Source organism: Arvicola amphibius, chromosome 17, assembly GCF_903992535.2.
Source record: "Arvicola amphibius chromosome 17, mArvAmp1.2, whole genome shotgun sequence".
In the NCBI taxonomy this organism is placed as follows: domain Eukaryota; kingdom Metazoa; phylum Chordata; class Mammalia; order Rodentia; family Cricetidae; genus Arvicola; species Arvicola amphibius.
In genome coordinates this window covers 32,160,216-32,184,371 of record NC_052063.2, presented here as the reverse complement: position 1 = coordinate 32,184,371, position 24,156 = coordinate 32,160,216, and the positions used below count along the sequence as shown (strand labels likewise).

The following is a 24,156-nucleotide window of genomic DNA, read 5'->3' as shown; positions in this document are numbered from 1 at the left end:
ACGCTGATCTGCATCTCGCCTAAACAGGGAGACATTCTCGTTGTAGGCCTTGAGGTGCTGCTGTTTCACGGGTTTTCACAATTTTGGCTCTGGATAGCAACCAGCTCCCCGGCTCTTTTAAATTCCAGCAGGCCTTTTCAATTCCAGCCATGGCATGGTACAGTTTTTTCGGTTCCAGCCTTTTGACCCCCTTCTACAGCTTATAGTATGGCATGGCAGCTCAGCAACAGGACAGATCACACCTTTAGGTCCCTCTCATTAAGCTTAAAATCCTTACAGCTCAAAAATTGTGACTTTTTTCATACATGTGGCTGCCGCCATGTTGACTGAGGTCAGATAACTTTATCGCCATCTTGACTGAGGGCCAGGTCAGGTGACCAAGTTCCACCATCTTTACAGAGGTATTACCTGCCAGGTTCCCCAGTGTTAACTTTATTACATGGGTGACCTTACCACCATTTTGGCTGAGAGCCAGGTCATGTGACCAAGCTCTCCCATTCTTACTTAAGTATACCCTGCCTTGTCCCTTGGTTTTCAACAAAATCCTCTTGTTAACTCTGTTACATGTGTTTTGTGCAATGGCATGCCTTTGATAGGGCCCATCAAAAACACCCACGTTGCCCAATTCCTGTTCACTCTGTATATAATAATTGTTACATCTCATTTCAGATTACAAAATCATAAGTCTCATGTTTTAAACTGGTATGTACTTTTAAGTCTCTTACAAAAATGCCTTATATTTAATCCAACCCTCATTTAAAATATATTAAACTGTTCTCTCCCATTGTCAGTTCTGCCATTAACCCTCTATTGCAAGCAGTTTCTTCTTTCTGTCTTTTTATGAGTATAAATCTTACCTGTTAAGTTAAGAGCCAGTACAATCAAGCTCAGACCCAACCTTCCAGGCAGATTCTAGCCCTCAACTGCTCAGAGATCTGGGGAATGTGATATTTAAATATTTAATTTAAAAAAAATCTTTTCATAACAAAGAAAGACAGGTTGGCTCCTAGCAGCAGCACTCTATTTCCTCCAAAGAAGACAGAAGACAGATGGGTGCAGAACAACGTCCAACTGCCAAGCACTAAGCATTGGGAAAAACTGCCTTTCACCTAAAGACCTTCAGACGTGGACAGAATCGCTGGAATCGATGGCCTAGCTGCTCAGGTCAAGGTAGGCTTGTCTTCCTACAGATTTCTTAGCTCACAGGGTCTTTTGGAGCCTGGCAGACCCTGTGCTAAACATCAAAGGTCAAGTGCAACCTTCAGCGACCATGGAGGAACCAAAAAGAGTAGCTCTGGGTGCCAACCAAGTAAGTTCTCTGTCATTTTTTAATCAGTAACTCAAGTAAAATCTTATCCTTCTCAAAGATCTCTGATACAGTCTGATAACTGAGAGGTTTTTCCAGGTTACCTCACCAAACAAATTTCAAAGCAAATTTCTCTCTTATGCTGCCTTCCATAGTCTTAAAAAATACTTTTCGTTGTACAAAAATATGCCACAGTCATTATGTGTCTAAAACTTCTGTTTTCACAAACCCAAGGAATTCTTGTGAGTTCCAGGGAGCTGATCCACCTTAAACAGGTCAGATACATCCCCCTCAATTCCCTAGTCCTAACAGGTCAGATACATCCCCCTCAATTCCCTAGTCCTAACAGGTCAGATACATCCCTCTCAATTCCTTGGTCCTAAAATTTTTTTCCTTAATTTAACTTTGTTCTTTGTTCTGCCAATACCTTAAACAGGATAAGAGACACCAGACATTTCCATACCACAGACACTGGTTGGGAGCAAAGAGACCAGCTATGCCAGGATGTGGCCAGCACCCAGCCTTCTCAGGTTCCCCCCCCAAGACGACACCCACAAATCAGCAGGAAGCAGTTTTGAGAATTCGCCGCCCCAATTCCATCAAACTGTGGTGTCTAATCTCCTGCTTTTTGTCTCTTTAAGAGGCAAGCCACGCCCACTCCCAGGGACCCTTGCTCTCCCCCCCCCCCCATCTTAGATTTCTCACTGTCCCCTCTTGGCACACACGCGCGGGTCTCTCTCCTCTCCTTCCTCTTCTCCTTCTTCCCCCACACTCTCTCTTTCCTCTAAGTAATAAATATCCAATTCTATTTTGTATGATGTGTCTATGTGCCTTCTACCCAATGCCTGCTCACACCTGCCCGCTTGGGTGGCTCTCCCGGACCCGCCGCGAGCTGTCTCTGCCTGGTACTGGCTGCTCTGTGGGCCTGCCTGCCTACTGCCACTGGGGACCCGCCAGCATTTCCTACCGCCAGCTGCTAGGGACCCGCCAACATTTTTTTTAAAAATCATAAAAATAGCTAGAAATCACCTTGTTTATTTTAAACTGGTATCGAAGAGTCAAACTTGCCCAAGAAGCCAGGGAACTTGAGAGAGCAGAGGGAGCCCCTAGTCAATAAAGTCCTGGGTGAGTGTGTACTGCCGACATGGGCACCGATATGGGAGCCGCCATGACAAGGACCCAGGCCTCAGACCCATGGTGACTGGCAAAGCCGTTCCCTGTACGGGTCAGGCTCAGAACTGGCAACGTCTTCTTCCTCTGGTCCATGTTTGGGTGTTTGTGGGTGATGGAGCAGTGTGAGCCTAAAGGAGCAGCTGCAGCTTTCCGGATGTTCCCGCCTGAGATTGCTGCCGTCAGACCCCCTGCAGAGACTAGTCGGCCCTTTGCTGAGGCTGCAGGCTGCAGTGGTTGAGGCTCCATCAGGGCATGCTCAAGCCAACGAGTGCCAGCTTTTTCGTATCTGCGTCTGTCCTTTCTTCGGCCCCTCGTCACCCAATCAGCTTCAAGATGTCAAGGCACTTGGGTCACGGCAGGGAACAGTTCGCCAAACTCCATTTAATAATTTGATATCTGGGAATCTGTGTAAGAAAATCTGACTTCGGGGGGCTGGAGAGATGGCTCAGAGGTTAAGAGCATTGCCTGCTCTTCCAAAGGTCCTGAGTTCAATTCTCAGCAAACACATGGTGGCTCACAACCATCTGTAATTAGGTCTGGTGCCCTCTTCTGGCCTGCAGGCAGACACACAGACAGAATATTGTATACATAATAAATAAATAAATATTTTTTTAAAGATTTTTAAAAAAAGAAAATCTGACTGCGGCTAGCCTGGACACTGGAAATCACAATACCCCCATGCTGGCTTGTCCTCTATGCCAAGCCGTGGAGGTCCGGCTTCATCACCATCGGCATGTGAAACTGTGCCAGCCTTCAAACATCTCAGCCTTGCAGAGGATTGACGCTGCCCAGACTTGTTATATCCCGTAACCCTCTCCTAGCCTAGGGTCATGCTACAAGTGGCGGGTAAGTCCATTACTTTTATCTCACTCAGGCCTTAAGTTTCCCTCACCAATTTCAGCTATGGGGGTAGTCGGGACCCGTTCCTCCCCACTTAAAACTTTGCCACTGCCCTACATTCTTGCAGAACATTTTTTCTCTCATTCTTTCTTAGCGATACCGGCTTGCCCAGCACATTTACTGGGTGGAGATATCCTTAGCCACTTCCCCAAAGCTTTCTTCCACTTCCTTTTAACCCCACCCATCTCCAAGATTCTATTTTACAGGTTCACTCTTCTGCCAGACGTGTGCCCAGGCTAACCCACAAGGAGCTCTCCATATACACCAGCTTTGTGGACACCAACCGGGCAAAGATTGACAGGTTAATTTTACCCATATGCCTACTCAAAAAAAGAAAAAAAAAAACTCTGTTATCTCTTAACACTTGTGGACACTTTTACAGGATGGATAGAAACCTTTCCAGTCTCCAGGGAAACAGCAGATGTGGTGGCTCAGGGTCATGGAGCTGATGTCAGAAGCTTTCAACATCTGGACAATGGGACTCATTGAACAACTAACCAAGCTCTCCACTGAACTCAGGTTATCTTGGCCCTCACCTCAGGGCCACCCCATGTTCCCCTATGGGCCTGAGCCCTTTTGAGCTGCTTTATGGCAGGCCCTTTCTCTTTAACCATCACCTCCCAGTTCAAACTCCTCCACTGGCTGGGTACCTTCCCTACCTTTCCGTTTTAAGGTCCCTTCTCCATTCACATGCTCACAGTTGTCTCCCTGCCACCACACCAGTGGACCCTAATGCCCCTAAGCCTGCCCTGCTCTCCTCAGGGGACAGAGTACTCCTCAAACAGTTAACTCCTAGGTCTCTCAAACCTCGATGGACAGGACCTCACACGGTAATCCTCACCACACCCTCGGCTGCCAAGCTTTTGGAACACCCATGCTGGTACCATCTCTCCAGGCTCAAGCGGGCACCTACTCAGGACACTTGGTCTGTCCAGCAGACAGGACCTTCCACCCTCCAGTATTCCAAGATGCCACAATGAAGGGCCTACCTGCTCCTCATTCTGGCACACTCATCTTTAGCGATAACAATTTTTTTTTCCCTAGACACCTGCCTTCTCATCTCCCCCAAGGAACAGATGCCTGCCTTCTCCGGGATGCCTTTCCAGCCACACCTCTCGCTAAATGTGGACACCTGGCTCTCCCCTTCTCCATGCCTCCCCATGCCTGCAGGAAGTAACCAGATTTGAGTCTATGCCCTTTGCTCCCAAAGAGAGACTAAGTGTTTGTCATAATTACCATTCCAATTTTCTGTCACCCCTATATCCAAAGAGTCTGGAATGTCAAGTTGGGAGCATAGGCCACAGTCCCTCGCATCTATCCCAGCCCCCAGGTCTGGTCTGGACTCCAAATCCCAGCAGGCCAGATCCTGACCCCTCCCTGGGGATGGGGTCAGGACCACACCCCAGGGTACTTAAGTGATCTCCTGAAAGAGGAACACTTCGTCTCCCTTTCTTCCTCTGGGAGGTCACCTTCCCACGATTTCCCGGTTCCCCCTCGGGGCCACCCAGGAACACAGAACTCCCATTGAATCTGGATATTTCTTAACTTGGCTTGTTTTGATTTGGCTTGATTGGAAATTTTTGCATCAGCAGGGAGCTGATATTAAGAAATACTCCTAACGAGGGGAAAGGGCATCTTGCTGCGGCGGAGTCTTCCTAGACTTCTCTCCCATGAGTTCTGGAAGTTCCACTCCAGTTCCTACTCCTCTCCCTTTCTTCTTTCTCTGCTCACGGCATCACACTTCCTGTTTGGAGACCGCACTTCCTGTTTCCATACAGTTCTGCTTGCAGCCACCACAGCTCTCCTGCTCTCTCCTCTGGCCTCTACTGCGGGTGCAGGGGAATGACTTAGATTTCTGAATAAGGATCCTAAGCCTGATGAGAAAACCCAGATTCAGAGAAGATTTTTTTCTATGAAGGGAGGTTTTGGGGAAGGGTCAGGGAGAGGAACTGTGGCTTGAACCCAGGGTATCAGCAAAACCTCTACCAGTGAGATATATCAGCAGGCTTCTAAAAAAAAAAAAAAAACCTTATTATGAAACAGGGTCCTGTCACCCTGCCTAGACTGGCCTTGACCTTGTAATGCTCCTGGATCCACCTCTGGGGTGGTTCAGATTGCAGGTGTCCCCAACACAGGTGTCTGTAAATGTGTTTTGATGTCAAGTCCAGGGTATTAACAGCAACTATCCATGTTCAGAAAGACCCTGGCTCAAGGGGCTTGCCAGCCTCTGAGACAGTAAGAATAATCTGAACCTGGAACTTGACTAGTGCGGAGCATGCATTGTGAAAAATGCATGGGTTCACACATGGGTGTATGGGGTGAGGGAAATCAGGGACTAGCGAGGTTTTGCTGAATACTGAGTCATGGTTTCTTTCAGAAATATCTAAGGCTATTCACCAATTAGGATAGCAAAAGGAATTCACAGAGCCGAGGTCGGACAGGAACAAAATGTACCAGAAAGCCAATAATGGGGAAGAAACTGAGGACTCAGTGCCAAAAGCCTGCAGGCCGCCCTTGCTGCCTACCACAGCCCTCTTGTTCCCACCCCTTCGGGTCTGAACAGAGGCCAGGCTCATTTTGACTCAGAATTCAGTGTTCTCTGCAAAGTCCTGCAGCTGTACCTAGTGGCCATAGTGGGCCTGTGGAACTCATACAGCGAGAAGCAGGTGGTGAGCCATCTCCAAGACAACCATGTCTTCATCACGGGCTGTGACTCCAGCCCCGGACAGAATCCTGCTGGCCAGACAGCTGGACACATGAAGCACGAGCGTGCTGGGTGAATAACTGTTGGGGAGGGAAGCTGAGCAGCTGAGGAGCAAGACATCAGACGTGTTGGAGACCACGACCCTGAGATTTACTGTAGTCTCTAAAGGGTGAAGGAATGTGTGTAGGGAGTTGGGGGTGTGCAAATGTACTAGCCAGATTCCTCTTGTCTTGTCTCTGTGTCAAGGGGACATCTCTTTTGTGCTCAAGGGCAAGATTCCTCAAAAGTCTGAGAGACTTGGAAAATAAAACAAAATAAAAAATAAAACCAACTGCTAGCTTCCTTTTTTTTCTCACACATGCGCCATCATGAGCCTAAGAGGTGGGAGGTGGGCAGATGGGCACAGGTTGTGGCCCAGCTGAAGGCTGATAGGAATTTCATGCGGAGGAAAGAGCTGAGGACGAGGGGGTAGCATTACTGGGGCACCAGGAGCTCTTACAAACGTCTCAATTCAGAATTGAAAGTAGACGTGGAGAGAATGCATTAAAGATTTGTTGATTCTGAGCAGATTTCAAAGGCCATGGCAGTGTTTGGACAGGTCGAATCTGCTCTGGGTGGCAGATCTCATACACAGAGAGCGTACTAACCACTCATGCATCATATGTGGTACTCACGTGGCTGCGACTCCAAGGTTGCTCTTCCTCATGAACTGTACATCTACCTTTCTGGTGAGTTCCATGGACTCCCCAAGGTATGGAACCAAGATCAAAGAACGTGGTAGAATCTAGTGGGTTGCTGGTGACAGTAATATGTCATGGGGTTGGGAACAGAGAGGTAAGGGGAACATCTCAGGACCCCAAGATCATGCAGGCTCCCCTAGTCCTTATGCCTGCCCCAGGCTTTTCCTGAGATATTAATCAGGATTCTGGGGAAATACAAGGAAGAGTGAACGCTGTTTCAGCTGAGGAATTGTGTATATGTGTGCAGTCAGCAGTCTCTCAAGGCTCTGAAGCTCCGCAGCTCAGTTGCCCCCTGAGTACTTTGCTTTGGGGGATGAAGCAGGAGAACAGGACTCAGTTTGTCCTGTCTCCTGCCTACCTCCTTAGGGCAAGTTTTGGTGTGGCCAGTCCCTGCCCTCCCACAGGATGGGAATGATCTGGAGGGAATGAGGCCCTTCTTCTTCTTCTGAGAGTTCCTGTGGCTACTGCGTGATCTTGAAAAGGACAAAGCAGGCTGAACTCTCAGGCCGCAAATGCCAGCGAGGTGAGGCGAGCTGGGATTTGAAAGTAGGAGGCACTCCCAGCCTTGTATGTGGACCTACCACTCTCAGTCTACCGTTCTGGGTTGTTTTTTTTTTTCTTTTTTTTTTTTTTTCTTTGAGTCCAGGCAGCCACTACCTTAGCCAGAGTCCGTAGAGAGGCCTAGAAGGTGTCTGGATCCAGGATAGGTCTGCTCCAGGTCAGTTCTGAATTATTCTACTCTGGGGTCAAACACCTGTCTTACCCTGTCCCCAAGAACTTGTTGCCCCTCAGCCTGCTCAGCCCTTGAGGGACACTGACATCTCCCGGGCATAACTTCTTTGATCTCTCACCCAGGAGGCCAACCCAGACTGGAGGGGGCTTACGAAGCCAGTACAGGATGTGCCACAGCCTTGAGGAAGACATGAAATACGTAGGTTTGTCATCTACTGTTGCCCACGGGTCTGCCCTTCAGAGACGGCCAGTGACCTGGTTCTCACCCCCAAATCTTTGGTACAGAATGACCCAGCCTTGTTGTACGAGGCCTACAGTTATGTTTGAAGTTTAAATTATTGTGCTTAAGAGACCTAGAAAACAAAAAAATGCCTGTAAGCCCCACTTGCCCAAAGACAGACAATTTGCTGGAATGCTGGGGCTGTTGCTCACGTAAGATAACAAACCACGCGTTTTCACATCTGTATACAGGGTTGGTTGCCCCATCTGCACGGGATATGCTTGATAACATGCAGGCAGGAGGTCCGTCAGGATGTATGCTTGTCCCCAATCAGACAAAGGCAGGAAGTAGGTAGCCTTGTGGGGTTTGCCTCTATAAGCACCTGACATAATTTGCAGCCATTCTATGGGAATCACAGGTATGGACCTGGCCAGTGTCTGTACCAGTATTTAATAAAGCTTGCTTCATATTTGGCTCAAAAATTATGGTAGCGGTCTTATTCTTGCCCAGTGGGATCAACAGTTGTTGTGACTTGCATAGCTGCCAGCATCAGTAAATAGCGGGACACAGAGATGCACCCATTGCTCCCCTCTCTAGGGAGCCCTTGCACCTGATTTCTGTACAGACCTTCTAAACAGGGACGAGGTCACTCGTGACCAAGAAGGCACCCAGCCTTGCTCCGTCCCTGCAGCTTATGCAGTGCTGGGTGTGGTCCCTCAAGACTAATACCCAGCTTGCTTCCTCCTCCCCTCCGATTTTCTGTAAGCTCTCTGTTGCCTGGAATAGCTTTCTCTGCAAGCTCTGCCGCTGGCCTTTTCCACAGCTTAAGCCTGCTCTCCCTACAATCATCTCCCTGGGATCCGAGATTCTGCCCAAGCTCCTTCCGCCTTCCCAGCGGGTTTCTTGTGGTCCAGCCTCATCTTGTCTGACTGTCTGTCGGTCTCAGTATGCCTCCAGCCGGAGCTGTCCACTCCCTAACCTCCCTGTTGCTGCTGTCTTGCATCCCGACTTTTCTCGCCATCTGCTGTTGTCTGTCCTTGGCCCCACACCTTCTAATCGTCTTGACATCTGCCCTCTTTTCCTTCTGGAGATCGAATTAGCCACAGTGACAAATGGCCTGATAGCCTGGTCCCTGCACTGCCACCTTCCCTGTCCTCAGTTCATCAATCCACCTAGCATGTGCCAGGGTCTTGGGGCAGAAGGGAAGACACCCTTCACCCCGACAGCCTTTGTCTCCTCCATATTGGACTCCTGTGACTGCCTGGCTGATGGAGGAGAGTTATCTGTCTATGTTTCTTTCATTGGTTAATTAATAAAGAAAACTGCCTTGGCCCTTTAAGAGAACAGAAAATTAGGTAGGTGGAGTAGACAGAACAGAATTGTGGGAACAAGGAAGTAGAGTTGGAGAGACCCTTCAGGCAGTCACCATAGTGAGTCTCCATGCTGCTCCTCTCCGAGATGGACGCAGGTTAAGATCTCTCCTGGTAAGCCACACCTCGTGGTGCTACCCAGATTACTAAATATGGGTTAAAGCAAGATATGAGAATTAGCCAATAAGAGGCTGAAACTATGGGCCAGGCAGTGTTTTAAAAGAATACAGTTTCCGTGTAATTATTTCGGGTGTAAAGCTAGCCGGCAGCCGGGTGGCCGGACGCAGCCCCGCCGCTTCCCACTACACCTGGCCACCAGGTGGTAGGGTGGGCAGAATCCTGGGTTGGTTTCTGGTAGATGATTTTCATGTTTTATTTGTTTGAGACAGAGTGCCACGTAGCCCAGATTGGCTAGCTATTATAGCTGAGGATGACCTTTGAACTCTTGATCCTGCCAAGTGCTAAGATTACAAGCATGTGCCACCCACCCAGCTGTTTAGAGTCTTCCTACTTTTTAGAAGTTGAAACTCCTATCTCCAGCCTCCCTCCCCTACAGAGACGCCTCACAGCCTCTGGAGTCAGCAGCGAGTCACACCCAGCCTGGGAAAACCCTGTGTGTTTTATCCTCTCTCGTGATGGAGGCTCACTCAACACCTCCAAAGAAGATAGATGGTCGTGGTGGCACCCAGCAGTGGCAGGAGGGGTGTCACAGCTTGGCAAGTTTAGGCTAGGCCAGCCAGCGCTACTAGTGAGACTCTGTCACAAAACTAACCTAAATTAATTCAAGATCTCAAAGAGCTGATGCCCTGGAGTTCATTTCTCCTGGGACTTGGCGACTCAATTCAGCTTTTGTTTGCTTTATATTAGTGACTTTGTCTTTTTTTATTTTCAGATAATAGAAATTAAATTTATTGACATGCCTGAATGCATTGTAGATGGTTTTGATCCCTCGACAGGAGGTAAAACTGGGGTGGGGTTTCCTTAAGAGAGCTCAGATCAGGGCTAAGCTCTCTCTCCTTTGCCCTCTCACGCCCCTTCCCAGAATGCACTTGAACTCACACTACTATGAATTTCTCAATTTTTGGTTCCCATCCCTGAAAGGTCAAGTAGAGAGATGGAAGTAGTCACCCGGGCAGTCATTTTGTCAGAGGTGACACGATTCAGGTTGGACTTGAATTTCTTGCTAATTGCTCCGTCTTGCTAATTGCTGTGTTATTGCATCCACCTATAAAATTACAGAGCAGCTCACCCAGAGGCTCTGTGTCTATTGCAGGTCCCAGAGCTCTCTCTCCCTGTGGGCTCTGGCAGGCTGCCTGCTGAGTTCTAGGGACCAGACTATCCTACCAATTCCTGGGCCCATCCTTGAACGTTAGCTCCAATGGCAGCCCTCACGGACCTCTCTTTTATGTACCGCTGGTTCAAAAATTGCAACCTGGTTCGAAACCTCTCAGAGAAGTACGTCTTCATCACGGGCTGCGACTCTGGCTTTGGGAACCTGCTGGCCAGACAATTGGTTGATCGGGGCATGAGAGTGCTTGCTGCTTGCCTCACAGAGGAGGGGGCCCAGAAACTCCAGCAGGACACCTCCTACCAGCTGCAGACCATCCTCCTAGATGTCACCAAGACTGAGAGCATCAAGGCCGCAGCCCAGTGGGTGAGGGACCAAGTGGGCGAGCAAGGTGGGGTGAACTGCATTCCTTAACATTCTCTCTCTCTCTCTCTCTCTCTCTCTCTCTCTCTCTCTCTCTCTCTCTCTCTCTCTCTCTCTCTCTCTCTCTTCCTCCCTCCCTCCCTCCCTTTCTGGGACCTGATGTGCAAATGGAGTTGGAGAGATGATAGGAAGCAGGCCAAGAGCCTCTGGTGCGGTTGAATCTGGAACCGTGGCATGGTTTGGCCAGCTAACATGAGGTAGCAACATCCTGAGGACATTTTCTCCCTCAGAGGTTCAGGACAGAGGCAGCATCTGGAATGTTCCGAATGTTCAAACCTCTAAAGATGGAGGTGCCTTTTGGAGACTTCAGGAGTCCCAGATTGGCTCCCATAGAAGCGCGGTCACAGTTCTCAGAGGGCTGAGGCTAGGAGCAGCAAGGAAGGGGCAAGAGGTGGAATCCCACGGGTGGGGTGGGCCCATTTCTTCTGTACATCCTCCAGCAGGGGGTTTCTCCCTTTAGAAAATGAACCTGTGTTGGAGGCTGTAAAAAGAATACATGGGGACTTTCTTGCCTGGTGAACCCGTGGCATACAGGGTGTGGACACAGGATTGCTTAGTTACAGGAACGGAGACCATGGGGAAGTTTTTGCTTCCAAAAAAATCGCTAGGTCTCTGCCTAGAGTGCTAACATTTAGCCCTACTCAGTACATGATGCATTTCAGTTTTTAAAAAACTATGTTGTTATTATAATTAGTGTGTGTGTGTGTGTGTGTGTGTGTGTGTGAAATATGAGAAGAGGCCAAAAAAGGGCATTGGTTCTGTGGATTGGGAGTTAGAGAAAAAGAAAACAGAGTAAGAAAAAAACTGTGTGGAAATCAGAGAATAGGTTTTGGAAGTCAGTTCCCTCACCATGTGAGCCCTGGGTATTGAACTCAGGTCACCAGGCTTGTGTTGCAGACACTCTTATCTGCTGAGCCCATACTTCAGCCCCTTTTTTCTTTCTTTCTTTCTTTCTTTTCTTTCTTTTTTTTTTTTTTTTGGTTTTTCGAAACAGGGTTTCTCTGTGGTTTTGGAGCCTGTCCTGGAACTAGCTCTTGTAGACCAGGCTGGTCTCGAACTCACAGAGATCCGCCTGCCTCTGCCTCCCGAGTGCTGGGATTAAAGGCAGCCCCTTTTTTATCTTTATCATTTGTTCCCTCTGCGGGAATAAAGCCTCCTGAGAGTGGGCCTATGTCTCTCACTCATCCCATGTCCTTAGTACCTAGGACAATATCTGTCACCCAGAAAGGTGCTTGATAAATATTTGTCGACTGAGTTAGTTAATGAATAATTCAGCAGGGTGAGTCCCATCCGCCATGCTGCCTCAGCCTGTTCCCTGCACCCAGCCTGCAGCCATTTGTGACCATGACTCACTGGGTGTAGCAGTCTCCAGTTGCTGCAACAAATCCATGCAAGTGCAGTGGCTTAAACAGCACGCATTTATTACCCCATAATTCTGGAGGAAATAAGTCCAAAATGGTTCTCATTAGTCTATGTCTCAACAGAGCTGGCTCCTTTTGGGGGTCTGGGGCAGAACTCACTTCCAGGATTTTCCTCCCTGGGAGGCTGCCGGCATTCCTTAGCTCATGGTTCCCTCCCTCTTCCAATAAGCTTGAGCCACGTCTTCTCTATGCGTTTTCATTTCTCTGCTTCTCTGGCTCCTGCTATCTTCTTTCCAGTTTAGTGTCCTGTGGTCATGTGGCCTTACCTGGTGACCTTGGGATAATGTCACTTGATTAGCCACCGTCCTTCCACCTATAGCCTTAACCCTCCCTTTCCCCGTACACCCTAACAAACGCCCAGGTTCCTGGGGTGGTGACATCTTTGGAGGACTGATATTCTTCATGTGCCACTGGGCAGCATCTTCCGTGGAGGAAGCACTAGGGACTGGGTGAGGTGATGCATCCCTGCATCCCAGAGCTCCAGACACTGAGGCGGAGGGTAGACGGGCTCCTGTGGGCACAGCCCTGGAGCTGTGAGCCCTGGAGCTGTGAGCCCTGGAGCTGTGAGCCCTGCTCCAATCACCCTCTAGTTATTCTTTTATATGTGAGCACAGCCCTGGAGCTGTGAGCCCTGCTCCGATCACCCTCTAGTTATTCTTTTATATGTGAGCACAGCCCTGGAGCTGTGAGCCCTGGAGCTGTGAGCCCTGCTCCGATCACCCTCTAGTTGCTCCTGTGAGCACAGCCCTGGAGCTGTGAGCCCTGGAGCTGTGAGCCCTGCTCCGATCACCCTCTAGTTATTCTTTTATATATATTTTTTATTTATTTATTATGTATACAATATTCTGTCTGTGTGTATGCCTGCAGGCCAGAAGAGGACACCAGCCCTCATTATGTGGTTGCTGGGAATTGAACTCAGGACCTTTGGAAGAGCAGGCAATGCTCTTAACCACTGAGCCATCTCTCCAGCTCCCTCTAGTTATTCTTTATAGGAAAACAAACACTATCAGAGGCAGGGGTGGTCTGTGGCCCCCTCTAGAGCGATAGCACTCAAATGTCACAATCTTTGTGTCTCAGGAGCCTCATTTTCTCCTTCTGCTAAGAGAGGTCCCTTAGCTGGGAAGGCTCTGAGTCCTGCCAGTAAGTTCTGCTCCTGGAGCCTCTCCAGCCTGAAGAGGGGAGAAGATGGGGAGAGACATGGCTTAGGGGGGACTCCAGAGCCAGGGTCAGAATTGGTGGTCGCATCCAGATCTGCCCTTGTGAGAGGGAGTGCACCGTGGCACTCAGGAAGGGGTCTCGGGGCTTGTCTTAATCAAAATGGGACTGTACCAGAGAACCGAACAGAAGGGCCAGGGGTTGGGGCTCATGGAGTCCCTGGGGAAAGAAGAGGCTTGAACTGTTTTCATCACCTCCCTGGTGGCATTTCACTCAAAAGCTCAGCTCATAAAACAAATGAGAGAAGAACTTCTCCTACAGTCTCACCCTAGCAGCTTGTGGAAACAGCTGTCCTGGTGCTGTTTGATCAGGAACCCGAGGCCCAGGGAGGGAAGGGGCTTGTCCAAGGTCGGAATCACAGCCAGACCTGAGCCCTGGCTTTCTTTAACCCCAAGGCCCCGCAGAGCTGGATGACCACACCGTTTTTCTCTAGTCCTACCTTCCTGATCTGAGAGACCCTCACCCCATTGCCACAAGTACCGTAGTGTGTGTTCTTCTGTGCTTTTCTATAAATACTCCAAGCTCACTCTTCTCTCTGGTCTCTGGGCTTCTGGAGGTGTAAGATCCCAACTTGTTCATTTTAGGTCTCCTTTACTTAAGTGACAACACAGAGCAGACACTGGATGAATGAATGAAAGAGGTTTGCTAGGCGAATAGACGAATGGACTGACTGGGTCATCATGAACTGGAAACCTGGAAGAGTAGATAAAAGGGTGCGTGATTGAGAAGCCAAGCACTGATCCATTTTCATGAAAATGGCATCTCTTACCCATACCTCACGGTATCAGGGCCACTGGCTGCACATAAGTCTTTTTTATAGCAGGTACAGAGCCCAGTTTAGTTGGCAGACCACAGGAATCAGAGAAATAAAAAGCATCCCACCGGGAACATTGAACACTTTGGCCTTCGGTTTGCTCTAGCTTTCCCTGCTCTCCCAAGCCACACCATTCTTGAGTGTCTGCCCACTGTCCTTAGGCATTGTCCACCGGCTAAGCCACCCATGGACAGCGAGCTGTTGGCTGGTGTCCCACGGAGCTCTTCCAGAGAACTTGCTGATTCCTGTATGGTTCTCTCTTCCTTTGTCTCTCCCTGCAGGCCTCTGGGCCCTAGTGAACAACGCTGGTGTGGGCCTGCCTAGTGGCCCCAATGAATGGCTGACCAAAGAAGACTTCGTGAAAGTGATCAACGTGAACCTGGTGGGACTGATTGAAGTCACCCTGAACATGCTGCCTATGGTCAAGAAAGCCCGGGGCAGGGTGGTCAACATGTCCAGCTCCGGGGGGCGCGTGGCCCTCATCGGTGGTGGCTACTGTGTCTCCAAGTTTGGTGTTGAAGCCTTCTCTGATAGCATCAGGTCAGTGGGTCCTGGAACCAAACCAGGTGGGGGTCTCCGGGCTTTACCACAGTAATAGAGGTCTGAGCGGGTCAGAGTGTAGGCAGGGGAGTTCTGGGAAGAAGACTCTCAAACAGGACCAAGGGAAGAAGTGAGGAGGCGGGAGTCCTGTGGAATGAGGACAGAAGACATCACATGGATCTTCCCTTGGGCGAACCCAGAGTGAGGCAAACCCTGTTAAGTCTCAGTGTTGCAGTGTTGGGGGGGGTAAGGGGGAGGAGAGAGGAGAGAGAAAGAGAGAGAGAGGGAGAAAGAGAGAGAGAGAGAGAGAGAGAGAGAGAGAGAGAGAGAGAGAGAGAGCACATAGGGGAGGCCCGGAGCAGAAGTGCCTCTGGAAGCCCCTCAGAAGATGCTGGCCTTTGTGCAGATTCCCTTATTCCTTTAGTCACTTGGTGACTGGGGTAGGGCTGGGTGGAAAGAACCTGGAGGAGGCAGGACCTTGGCCTAGATTCTCTACAAATTTCCTGTTGGTTTTGCCTAATGCAGATTGCTCCAGGCTACTGGATCATTTTGGAAAGGGCTGAGGCCTCAAGGAAATCCATTTGCATAAAGGTGGTGTTGAAATTAGCTCTGGCGGTGGGCCGAACACCTCCAAGTTTTGGGAGGGACAGGTCCCTCCAAAGGTGTCTCTGATGCCTGTCATTCTGAGGCTAGACCAAACGCAACTCTTGATCCCACAGGCGAGAGCTTCATTTCTTTGGGGTGAAGGTCAGCATTATTGAGCCGGGGAACTACCGGACATCCATCCTGGGCCAGGAAACTCTGCAATCACGCATGAAGAAGCTGTGGGATCGGCTGCCGCAGGAGACCCGGGATAGCTACGGAGAGGAGTATTTCCGTGTCTGTGAGTCTCCAGGAGGAAGCGGGCTCTCTGAGGAAGCTGTGGGGGTTTGGGGGGGTCACTGGCTGAATTTCAGTTTACAGAGGATGAGACAGAGCCCCAAAGATTATCTATACAGTTAGTAACAAAGCTGGAGTTTGAGATTAGAATCCAGGTCGCAGGGCCACAGCTGCGGGGAAGGTAGGGATGGGTGGACAGATGCTGTCTGCTCTGGCACGGCTCCTCCAAACATGGGTGCAGGTGGATCTTGTGAAAACACACTGAGAGGAGACTAGCAAAAGAGAGAGCGTGTTTGTGGGAGCCAGACCTCCTGCTGGGAGTCCAGGCTTTGTCTGCCACTTGTGAGCATGGACATTGTTTTTTGTTTGCTTGCTTGTTTGTCTGTTTTGCGGTGGCTTCATTGTTTTCTTTTTAAAAGTTTGTTGTTGTTTTGTTTTTCCTGAGCCAGGGTCTCTGGTAGCTAAGGCTGTCTTAAAACTTTCTATTAGCTGAGGATGACTTGAGCTCTGGACCTTCCTGCTTCTGTTTCTAGATTCTGTAATCCCGGGCATACACCTCCACGCCCAGCCTGACGGATCATTTTATGCCTCAGTTTCCTACCTGTATACGGAGCTTAAAAATAGCGCATAGGTCTTTAGGGGAACACGTAAAAGCCAAACTACAACAATATAAATCAGTCAAGCCTGTGGCAGGTCTGAACTGCCCGGGAATAGGAGTGTGTGTTTAGAGACAGTTTTCCTGTCCACAGCAATGCAAGGCAAGGCAGGGAAACCGAGAAAGCTCTCTCCACTGGGGACATCTTTCTCTGCGAGACTATCGCATGTCAGACACGAGGGTGGACAGAATAGCACACTTGCCCCTTGGTGTCTGTAGCTGATGACAAATATCACACACATTTAGTGACAACCGTGATTCAATGTCACTGCCGAGAAATAAGGCTATGAAGGAAGGACAAGAAGGGGCTGGAGTGTGAATTCAGATTCTGGTATAAAAGGAGCTTCTGCTATGGTAGCTTGAGGAGTCAGAGCTGGGTGCTGGTGGGTCGTGGAAAGGGAAGACGGGGAATTTATAATTATAAGCCTCAGAGGGCTCTGAGACAGGACATTTATTTTGAGGGCATTTAAGGAACCCAGCAGGTAGCAGCAGTGCGGGGCAGCTGAGGGACCATCAGACAGAGCCATCTGCTCTGTGGTCTCAAGTTTTCTCTGGTGTCTGCAGACAGGATCGTGTTTCCAACAGGACAGGAAGCAGAAGTGGGGAGAAGTCTCTGGATGCCTGGAATGTTTTAGGCCAGCAGTCGCTGTGTGAGGAAGAGCCATGTAGAATGAGGGCTGGGTTTATGTTGATGAACCCGGTGTGGGACAGCCTCGTTCTCTGTTGGTTAGGGGAAAGGTTTATCTGGTGGGGGCACAACCTCGTTCACTGTTGGTAAGGTTGATTTCGTTCCTTAAAGAAACCAGTCTTTCTGTTCTGCACATAACAGCAGCCTGTGTGGACAAGGGTGCCCTCAGGCAGAACATCAGATAGAACTTTGGGGCACCGAGTGAAGGAAAGTCTACCCAAAGCATTTAAGAAGAAAGGAATTTCTTGCAACAGTGTTCTCTGGGCACAATCTGATCAGCTACATAATGTTCTGGTTAGGGTATGGTCTTGTTCCTTCTCTCATCTCTGGTTGTTTTGTATCAACTCACGCCCACCGCTCATCTCCCCCAAGTGTAAGCTTCCAAACAGAGCTAAGAATCCTGCCCAGCACCTCTCCGAGAGTTAAGAAACTCATCCTGACCTGGAGGTCCCATTGAGGGATCACAGGCTCAAAGGAACATAAGGCTGGCTCTGATTGGCTCAGGCTAGGTCATGTGCCCACGGATCCCACAGAGGGAAATCTGCAGCTGTTGGAAGGACGGGATTAGGTGGTAGAGGGAATGAATAATGTAATCCTCTGTGGGATTCTTAAGCAAACAGCGGGCCAAATTATTTACAGATCTACTCTGAGGCTGGGGTGCAATGTAGGTTTAGTCAGTCTCTGGAAACTTCATAGGGGAATTTACCTATGCAGACAGGGACTGTGGAGTTTCCAAGAGGTCCTTGAAGGAAGATGCAGAGAGGCAAACTTCCCTGAAAGCCACTTGTCAGACAATGGGGCGGGGGCGGGGAGGGGTAATAACTGTGCTAAAGAACAGTAAGAGTTGGCTTGCTAAAAGCCCTAGGCTAATTTACCTATTATTCCACACTGTGATTTTTCAAGAACAGTTGATAAGTGCTTTTAGATAAACATTTTCAACTCTGCAGAGGAGATCTGAGAGCAAATCCCTCACACCCAGAACATAACGCTCTAATGGATAGGCACAGAACTCAAAGCCAATCTGGAGTGGCTACAGAGAGACCTGGTTCTGCTGTGACCAATGGCCCACAGAGGTGATAATGAATCCTTTAGTTTTGCTGGGTGAATAAGAGCTCACCGACAGGGACAAGATACTAGTCATTTCCCACAGATGCTCATGAGCAACATCTGGAGGTCTGGATGTAGGCAGATTCCAGGGCATGATCCCATAGCTCTCAGAAATGAAGGCTTATTCACCTAAGTATGATTCTCTTATGGATTTTTAGGAGAACTGAACAAAACTGGCATAGAATGAGCCAGGCAAACTTTCGGTGGAGTTCTTCCTACTAACCTGGCAGCAGTATGAATAGGGTAGAGGCAGGCAGGGCGGGAAAACCTCTGGAGATACCCACACCGAGGACCATGGGTCTTGTCCTAAGCTCAAATATCTGGGGATGATAAGGTGACCAGATGGGAGGCTCCACTGAAACTCAGAAAGCTGAAGGGGCAGGTCCTGGTAGTGCAGGGACAGGGTCAAGCACTGAGAGAGACTGGAGGAATATTAGGAGTGATGATCCAGTGCCAGGTGCTGTGGCTAATCCCACAGGTCCCTGGCTTTAAACCCCAGGATGGGCTCCAGATTTCCTGCATTACTTTTAACTATGTCTGGGGCAGAACCATGTTCAAGTGGCTCAGAGTCACCAGAGCAGGCATGAGAACAGAGGACAACAGTCTAGTGCTGATGGATCGCATGATAAAGTGGGGTCACGAGGGCTAAGGAGGAGCTGAGGAGGGACAGAAGAATATTAACTGGATTTCTTGTCTCATCTTCACCCGCTGGGAGTCCGTCAAACATTCTCCTTTAGCCACGCCCTTCGTAATGAGTGTCTGTATGACGGGACCAGACATCAAGTGTCAAGGACAAAGCAGCAAAGCCTGGCCTCGAATACTTCTTAGAGAGCTGTCTCAAGAATGCAAACGCTTTCTCAAGGGCCCACATCTAAACTGTGTGCTCTTCCCCACCATCCAGGGGAGTAAAGAGTTGGGTGGGAACTTCTGCTTCTCTTTCCATCCCATGCAAAATTAGAACTAACAAATATTTAAGAAAACAATGTAAGAACGTACCACCTCTTGTGGCCGGACACCTCCTTCCACCTCACTGTCTGTGGGGATGTTTGTTGCCTTTCAAGGCCGGGTGCCCTCGGCTTGACTCCATCTCCTCGGCTTGTACGGGTCCTGTGTCCTGAGGGGATGTGCAGAACCCTAAGCACACCCTCACATTCACCTTCCTGCCCAGGCATTGCTGGTGGGAGACTCCCAACAGGTACAACATTGGGAGTGTCCTAGCTCCATCTCTAAAAAGAAAGCCTTATTTAAGTGAGCGTGGCTCTTTGGAAGGCCCCAATATGTAGCTGAAATTCTCTACAGTTTTCTTCTCAGGAAATTCCTTAGAGGCTGCCACAAGGACTCTTGAATGCCATTGGCCAGTCCCCACCAATGATCTCTAAGCATCCTGACCCTGAGATAACAGATGACGTACCTACCTAGAGCAGGCCAAAGTCAGGACAACTTTGTTACTCTGTTCCCAGTTTTAACCATTGTTACTCTTTCCCTCCTTTGACTCCCTGCCAGGGAAGTCTGACTCAAGTCTACTTCCTCTGGAGCCCTTATTACTCTCTCTGAAGTTTGAATCCCACCCCCTATTCTGCACACCTACCTCTGCCCCAGAGTACAGGAGGAGAGGCATAGTGAGGTGCCAGAGGTCTGTCTGCCTCTTATGTCATGAGCCCCAACAGGCTTGAACTACTTAGACACCCATCTGTGTCTCCACGCCTGTTTGTAGAATTGCCATTTTTAAATTTATTTATTTTTATTTGATGTATATTGGTGTTTTGCCATGGGTGTCGAGTCCCCTGGAACTGGAGTTACAGACAGTTGTGAGTCACTATGTGGGTGCTGGGAATTGAATCCGGGTCCGCTGGAAGAACAGTCAGTGCTCTTAATCACTGAGCCATCTCTCCAGCCCCAGGATTACTCATTTTTAATACCTTCTTATTCCCCAGATGCTTTGGTAGAAAACGTGGAACGTTGTGCAGTAACTAGGCACCCACCAGCCAATAGTTTACTACTTCCAGGTTTCTGTGACTGTGAACCTTTCCACTCTGTCCTTCCACATCATCCACTCTGCCGTTAACTGGGAATGGTCTGGGCCAGAAAGGTCTTCCAAAGGCTATGTGTTAAAGGCTGGGTCCCCAAAACAAGTGGGGGCTTAAGAGGAGTGGCTGGATCACAGGGGCACTAATGTTATTAATGCGTCAACCCAACTGGGCTGCAGTTCAATGGTAGAGTACTTGCCTGGTGTGTCTGGGACTCTGTGCTCAATCCCCAGGACCACATACATCATACATACATACAACAGGAAAGATGGGGAGACCCGTGTGAAGTCTCACACTTGTAATTCCAGTACTTGAGAGACTAAGACAGGAGGATTACCATGTGTTGGGGGGGGGGGGCTATATAGCAAGTTCCAAGCCAGTTTAGGTTACAGGGTGAGACTTTGTCCTCAAAACAAAACAAACAAGCAAAGGATAATCTATTGGTGATTCATACTTCCTGGGCTATGAGAGATAATGCAGATTTATCTGGCCCTCCGTGAAAGAGTGGGTGTATGTTGTCCCTGCCCCCTCTTTCCTTTATCCCTCCTTTCCTCCCTTTCCACCTCTTTTCCATCCCTTGCTCCTTCATGGACACCATGAGGAGCAGCTTTGCCTGCCACCCACTGATGCTTGGCCTCTGGCAGGCCCAGAACAACAGAACCAAGTGGCCGTGGAGGACAGCCTCTGAAACCAGGAGCCAAAATAAGTCTTCCCTTTAGTTTTTTCCCTCAGGTATTTTGACACAGAATCAGAGAGATGACAGTCATCTGTGGTATGCTCTATGCTCTAGGATCTGTGTGATCGCCCCCATTTTGCAGATACCCAGACATATATGTTCCAGGTCAGACAGCACCTAAATGGTTTGTTGTTGAAGAACTGGGCTTGTTCTTTTTGTTGCTCATCTAATAAAACAGTGAGATTTCAGGACACAACTCCAGTGTTTAGAAAGAGAAATAAGATATTATAATGAGGGGCTGGAGAGATGGCTCAGAGGTTAAGAGCATTGCCTGCTCTTCCAAAGGTCCTGAGTTCAATTCCCAGCAACCACATGGTGACTCACAACCATCTGTAATGGGGTCTGGTGCCCTCTTCTGGCCTGCAGGCATACACACAGACAGAATATTGTATATATAATAAATAAATAAATAAATAAATAAATACAAAAAAGATATTATAATGATCCTATAAATAGGCGTTTGGTGAGGGACAATGTACCTAGTGTGGGTGACACACTTTAAATGCTGGATCAGACTTCTATGAGACAGGGAGCTTGGATGGAATTCAGGGGGGAATTTTTTTTAAAGAATAACAGGCTTTTGTTCTATCTTCCTTTCACCCCCAATGTCTCAAACAGATACTGAAAAGTTGGCTAACTATATGCAGATGGCACATCCAAAACTCAGCGATGTCACCAACAGCATGGAGCATGCTGTTGTCTCCAGGAGTCCCCGAATCCGCTACAACCCTGGCCTGGATGTCAAGCTTCTCTATATCCCCCTGGCTAAGTTGCCTACGTCTGTGACAGATTTCATCTTGAGCCGATACTTACCGAGGCCAGCAGACAGTGTTTGAGCTGGGGAGCTCAAGGGATGGCCAGTGGTGCATGGAGGAGGGGGCAAAGGACTGTGGGATCACAAGAGAGACACTCACTGCTGGCTTATGTCTCCCCACTTCCGCTGGGGCCTCCAGAACCTGACGTGGCCCCTGCTGATTTAGAGAGTTGCCGTATGGGCCCCAAGACACCTCTCACCAAGGCAGGTTTAAGCGGCCCTGGCCCTGGAAAACTCAAGAAGAAAGCTGGCTTCTGTTGAAGGACAAGCTGTGGCCTCCCTGTAGATACCACAGGATAACTTAGTCCATGGAAGACTCTCAGCCCCTCCCCACAGCTCTCCTCACAAGCACGGGTTTGTGCATATACAAACTGTAACTCGGCAGTCGGAACTGCCAGCGCAGATCCAGAGAATGTTTGAAGTCGTTTCCTTTCCTTTGCGTTTCTCTATCTGTAGGTGATTGGGATCCATATAACACGCACTTCTTTAATCACCATTGATTAATCTTTCAAGTATTTATTGATTGCTTAATACCTACCAGGCACTGAGGTTCTGAGGGTAGAGGAGGAGGAGGAAATCATGATCTTGGAATTTTTTTTTTTGTTTAGTTTGTGTTTTATTTTGTTACAATGGCTACAACAAAGGAAAGTAGCAACAATGTAATTGTTCCCAACCTGACGCTCATAATCACTCAGTTAAAGTCCACATGGCTGCTGAAGAGGCAGCTCAAAGATTAAGAGCACTTGCTGACCAGAGAATCTGCGATGGATCCATATGGTGTCCCACTACCTCCCATAATTCCAGTTCCGGGCATCTGAGGCCCTCTTCTGATCTCCACAAGCACAAAGCATGCACATAGTGTGATATGCAGACACAACACTGCTACACACAAAATAAGATATGGAAGCTGGGCATGGTGCCTCACGCCTGTAATCCCAACACTTGTGGGGGCTGAGACAGGAGGATTTTTGTGAGTTCAAGGGCAAATGATTTACAAAATAAGACCCTGTCTCAAGAAACAAATAAACCCCAGGGGGGAAGATACATATGAATGTTAATGCTAGACAATCTGATTCAATAGACCCAAGGCAGAGGCTAGGACTATGAACTGGTACCAAGGACCTAGATGAGTCGATGCAGCTGTGCACCTGGGAGCTATAGGTAGTGCCACAGGAGAATCAGCTAACACAGGAGAATCAGCTAACACAGGAGAATCAGCTAACACAGGAGAATCAGCTAACACAGGAGAATCAGCTAACACAGGAGAATCAGCTAACACAGGAGAATCAGCTAACACAGGAGAATCAGCTAACACAGGAGAATCAGCTAACACTGGAGAATCAGCTAACACAGGAGAATCAGCTAACACTGGAGAATCAACTAACACGCCCAGAGTGGGAAGCAACTTACCCAAGGGCCCCCAGCTCAGTATCCAAACAAAAACAGAGCTCCAGTATTCAGGTTCCTTTTTCTAGCTATAGGACAGCAACTGTAACATCTTCAAATATGTCATGGAACTGAATAATACATATTTCAAAAAACAGCCATGAACTTCTGGGTTATATGAGCTTCTGTTTAAAAAAAAATTCTTTACACTGAGTATCGAACCCAGAGTTTGAGCATTCTAGGCAAGCACTCCCCCACTAAGCTACATTCCCAACCCTCGGATTTTCAGTTAGGACTTTACCAAGCAGCTCAGGCTGAACGTGAACTCGCTATAATGTTCAATAGTCCCTCAAACTTGTGATTCTTCTGCCTCTGCTCGCAGAGTGCTGTGACTACTGACATGTGCCACCAGTCCCAACGATAGCAATTAATAAATTAAATAAATAAACAAATAAAAATGTTGAAAATCTTGATGACTGTTTATGCAATAAAGCTCAAATGTGATTCTTGAAAATCAAAATGTCTATGTGTCTCATCAACAACTGGGTGAGGTTAGAGAATAATGTGACTTCAGTTGCCTCTGCAAACCCCTCCCAAGTCAGGCAGCTATCGCAGGTTCTAGGAATTAGACTTCCCGTCCCTGGGAAGGGAGAGGACATATATACAATCCACTACAGTCTGTTACCTACTATTCCCAGCACCAGATTCTGGTTCAGACAGAAGGAACTGAGGAAGGAGTAACAGAAAGCCCACCCCCTTAAGTGATAGATAGTGAGAGCAGGACCCAGCTCCCAGGACCGTAGCTCTGCACTCACAATATAGAGGCGGGAATGCCAAGGGTTGTCGCTCTTTGCTTCTTCACTCCTAACTCACAGGGGAGACAGCTTGCTTTCACAGCCTTCCAGGAAGTGTTTTCTCAGAGCCCCATTGAGGTTTCTTTTAGAATCCCTGCTGTGGATTATTATTTTAACTAGGCAAAAATGTGTTACGTTTGTTTCTGCTGTGGAATAGTACTTTA

The 24,156-nt window shown here is 48.7% G+C and overlaps 1 protein-coding gene across 2 annotated transcripts; it reads left to right on the top strand.

Moving 5' to 3' along the window:
* The first annotated feature begins 6,671 nt into the window (after window positions 1-6,671).
* Sdr9c7 (short chain dehydrogenase/reductase family 9C member 7) lies at window positions 6,672-23,658 on the top strand. 2 transcript variants are annotated; one of them, XM_038314718.1, is made up of 10 exons: window positions 6,672-6,811; window positions 7,190-7,346; window positions 7,470-7,541; window positions 7,679-7,754; window positions 10,038-10,104; window positions 10,247-10,309; window positions 10,419-10,824; window positions 14,588-14,846; window positions 15,566-15,729; window positions 21,557-23,658. In XM_038314718.1, exons 7-10 carry the CDS (start codon window positions 10,524-10,526, stop codon window positions 21,772-21,774), a joined length of 942 nt encoding a protein of 313 aa, XP_038170646.1. In that variant the 5' UTR covers window positions 6,672-6,811; window positions 7,190-7,346; window positions 7,470-7,541; window positions 7,679-7,754; window positions 10,038-10,104; window positions 10,247-10,309; window positions 10,419-10,523; the 3' UTR covers window positions 21,775-23,658. The 2 variants fall into 2 exon arrangements, with proteins under 2 accessions (XP_038170646.1, XP_038170647.1); XM_038314719.1 differs by lacking the exons at window positions 10,038-10,104; window positions 10,247-10,309.
* Window positions 23,659-24,156: the final 498 nt, after the last annotated feature.

What these genes read in the sequence shown, in the direction of transcription:
- Sdr9c7 (XM_038314719.1), top strand. Translation starts at nt 10,524, where the DNA reads ATGGCAGCCCTCACGGACCTCTCTTTTATGTACCGCTGGTTCAAAAAT. An exon ending in GCCTTCTCTGATAGCATCAG is followed by an intron (nt 14,847 to 15,565) that starts GTCAGTGGGTCC and finishes TTGATCCCACAG; the next exon opens with GCGAGAGCTTCATTTCTTTG. An exon ending in AGAGGAGTATTTCCGTGTCT is followed by an intron (nt 15,730 to 21,556) that starts GTGAGTCTCCAG and finishes TGTCTCAAACAG; the next exon opens with ATACTGAAAAGTTGGCTAAC.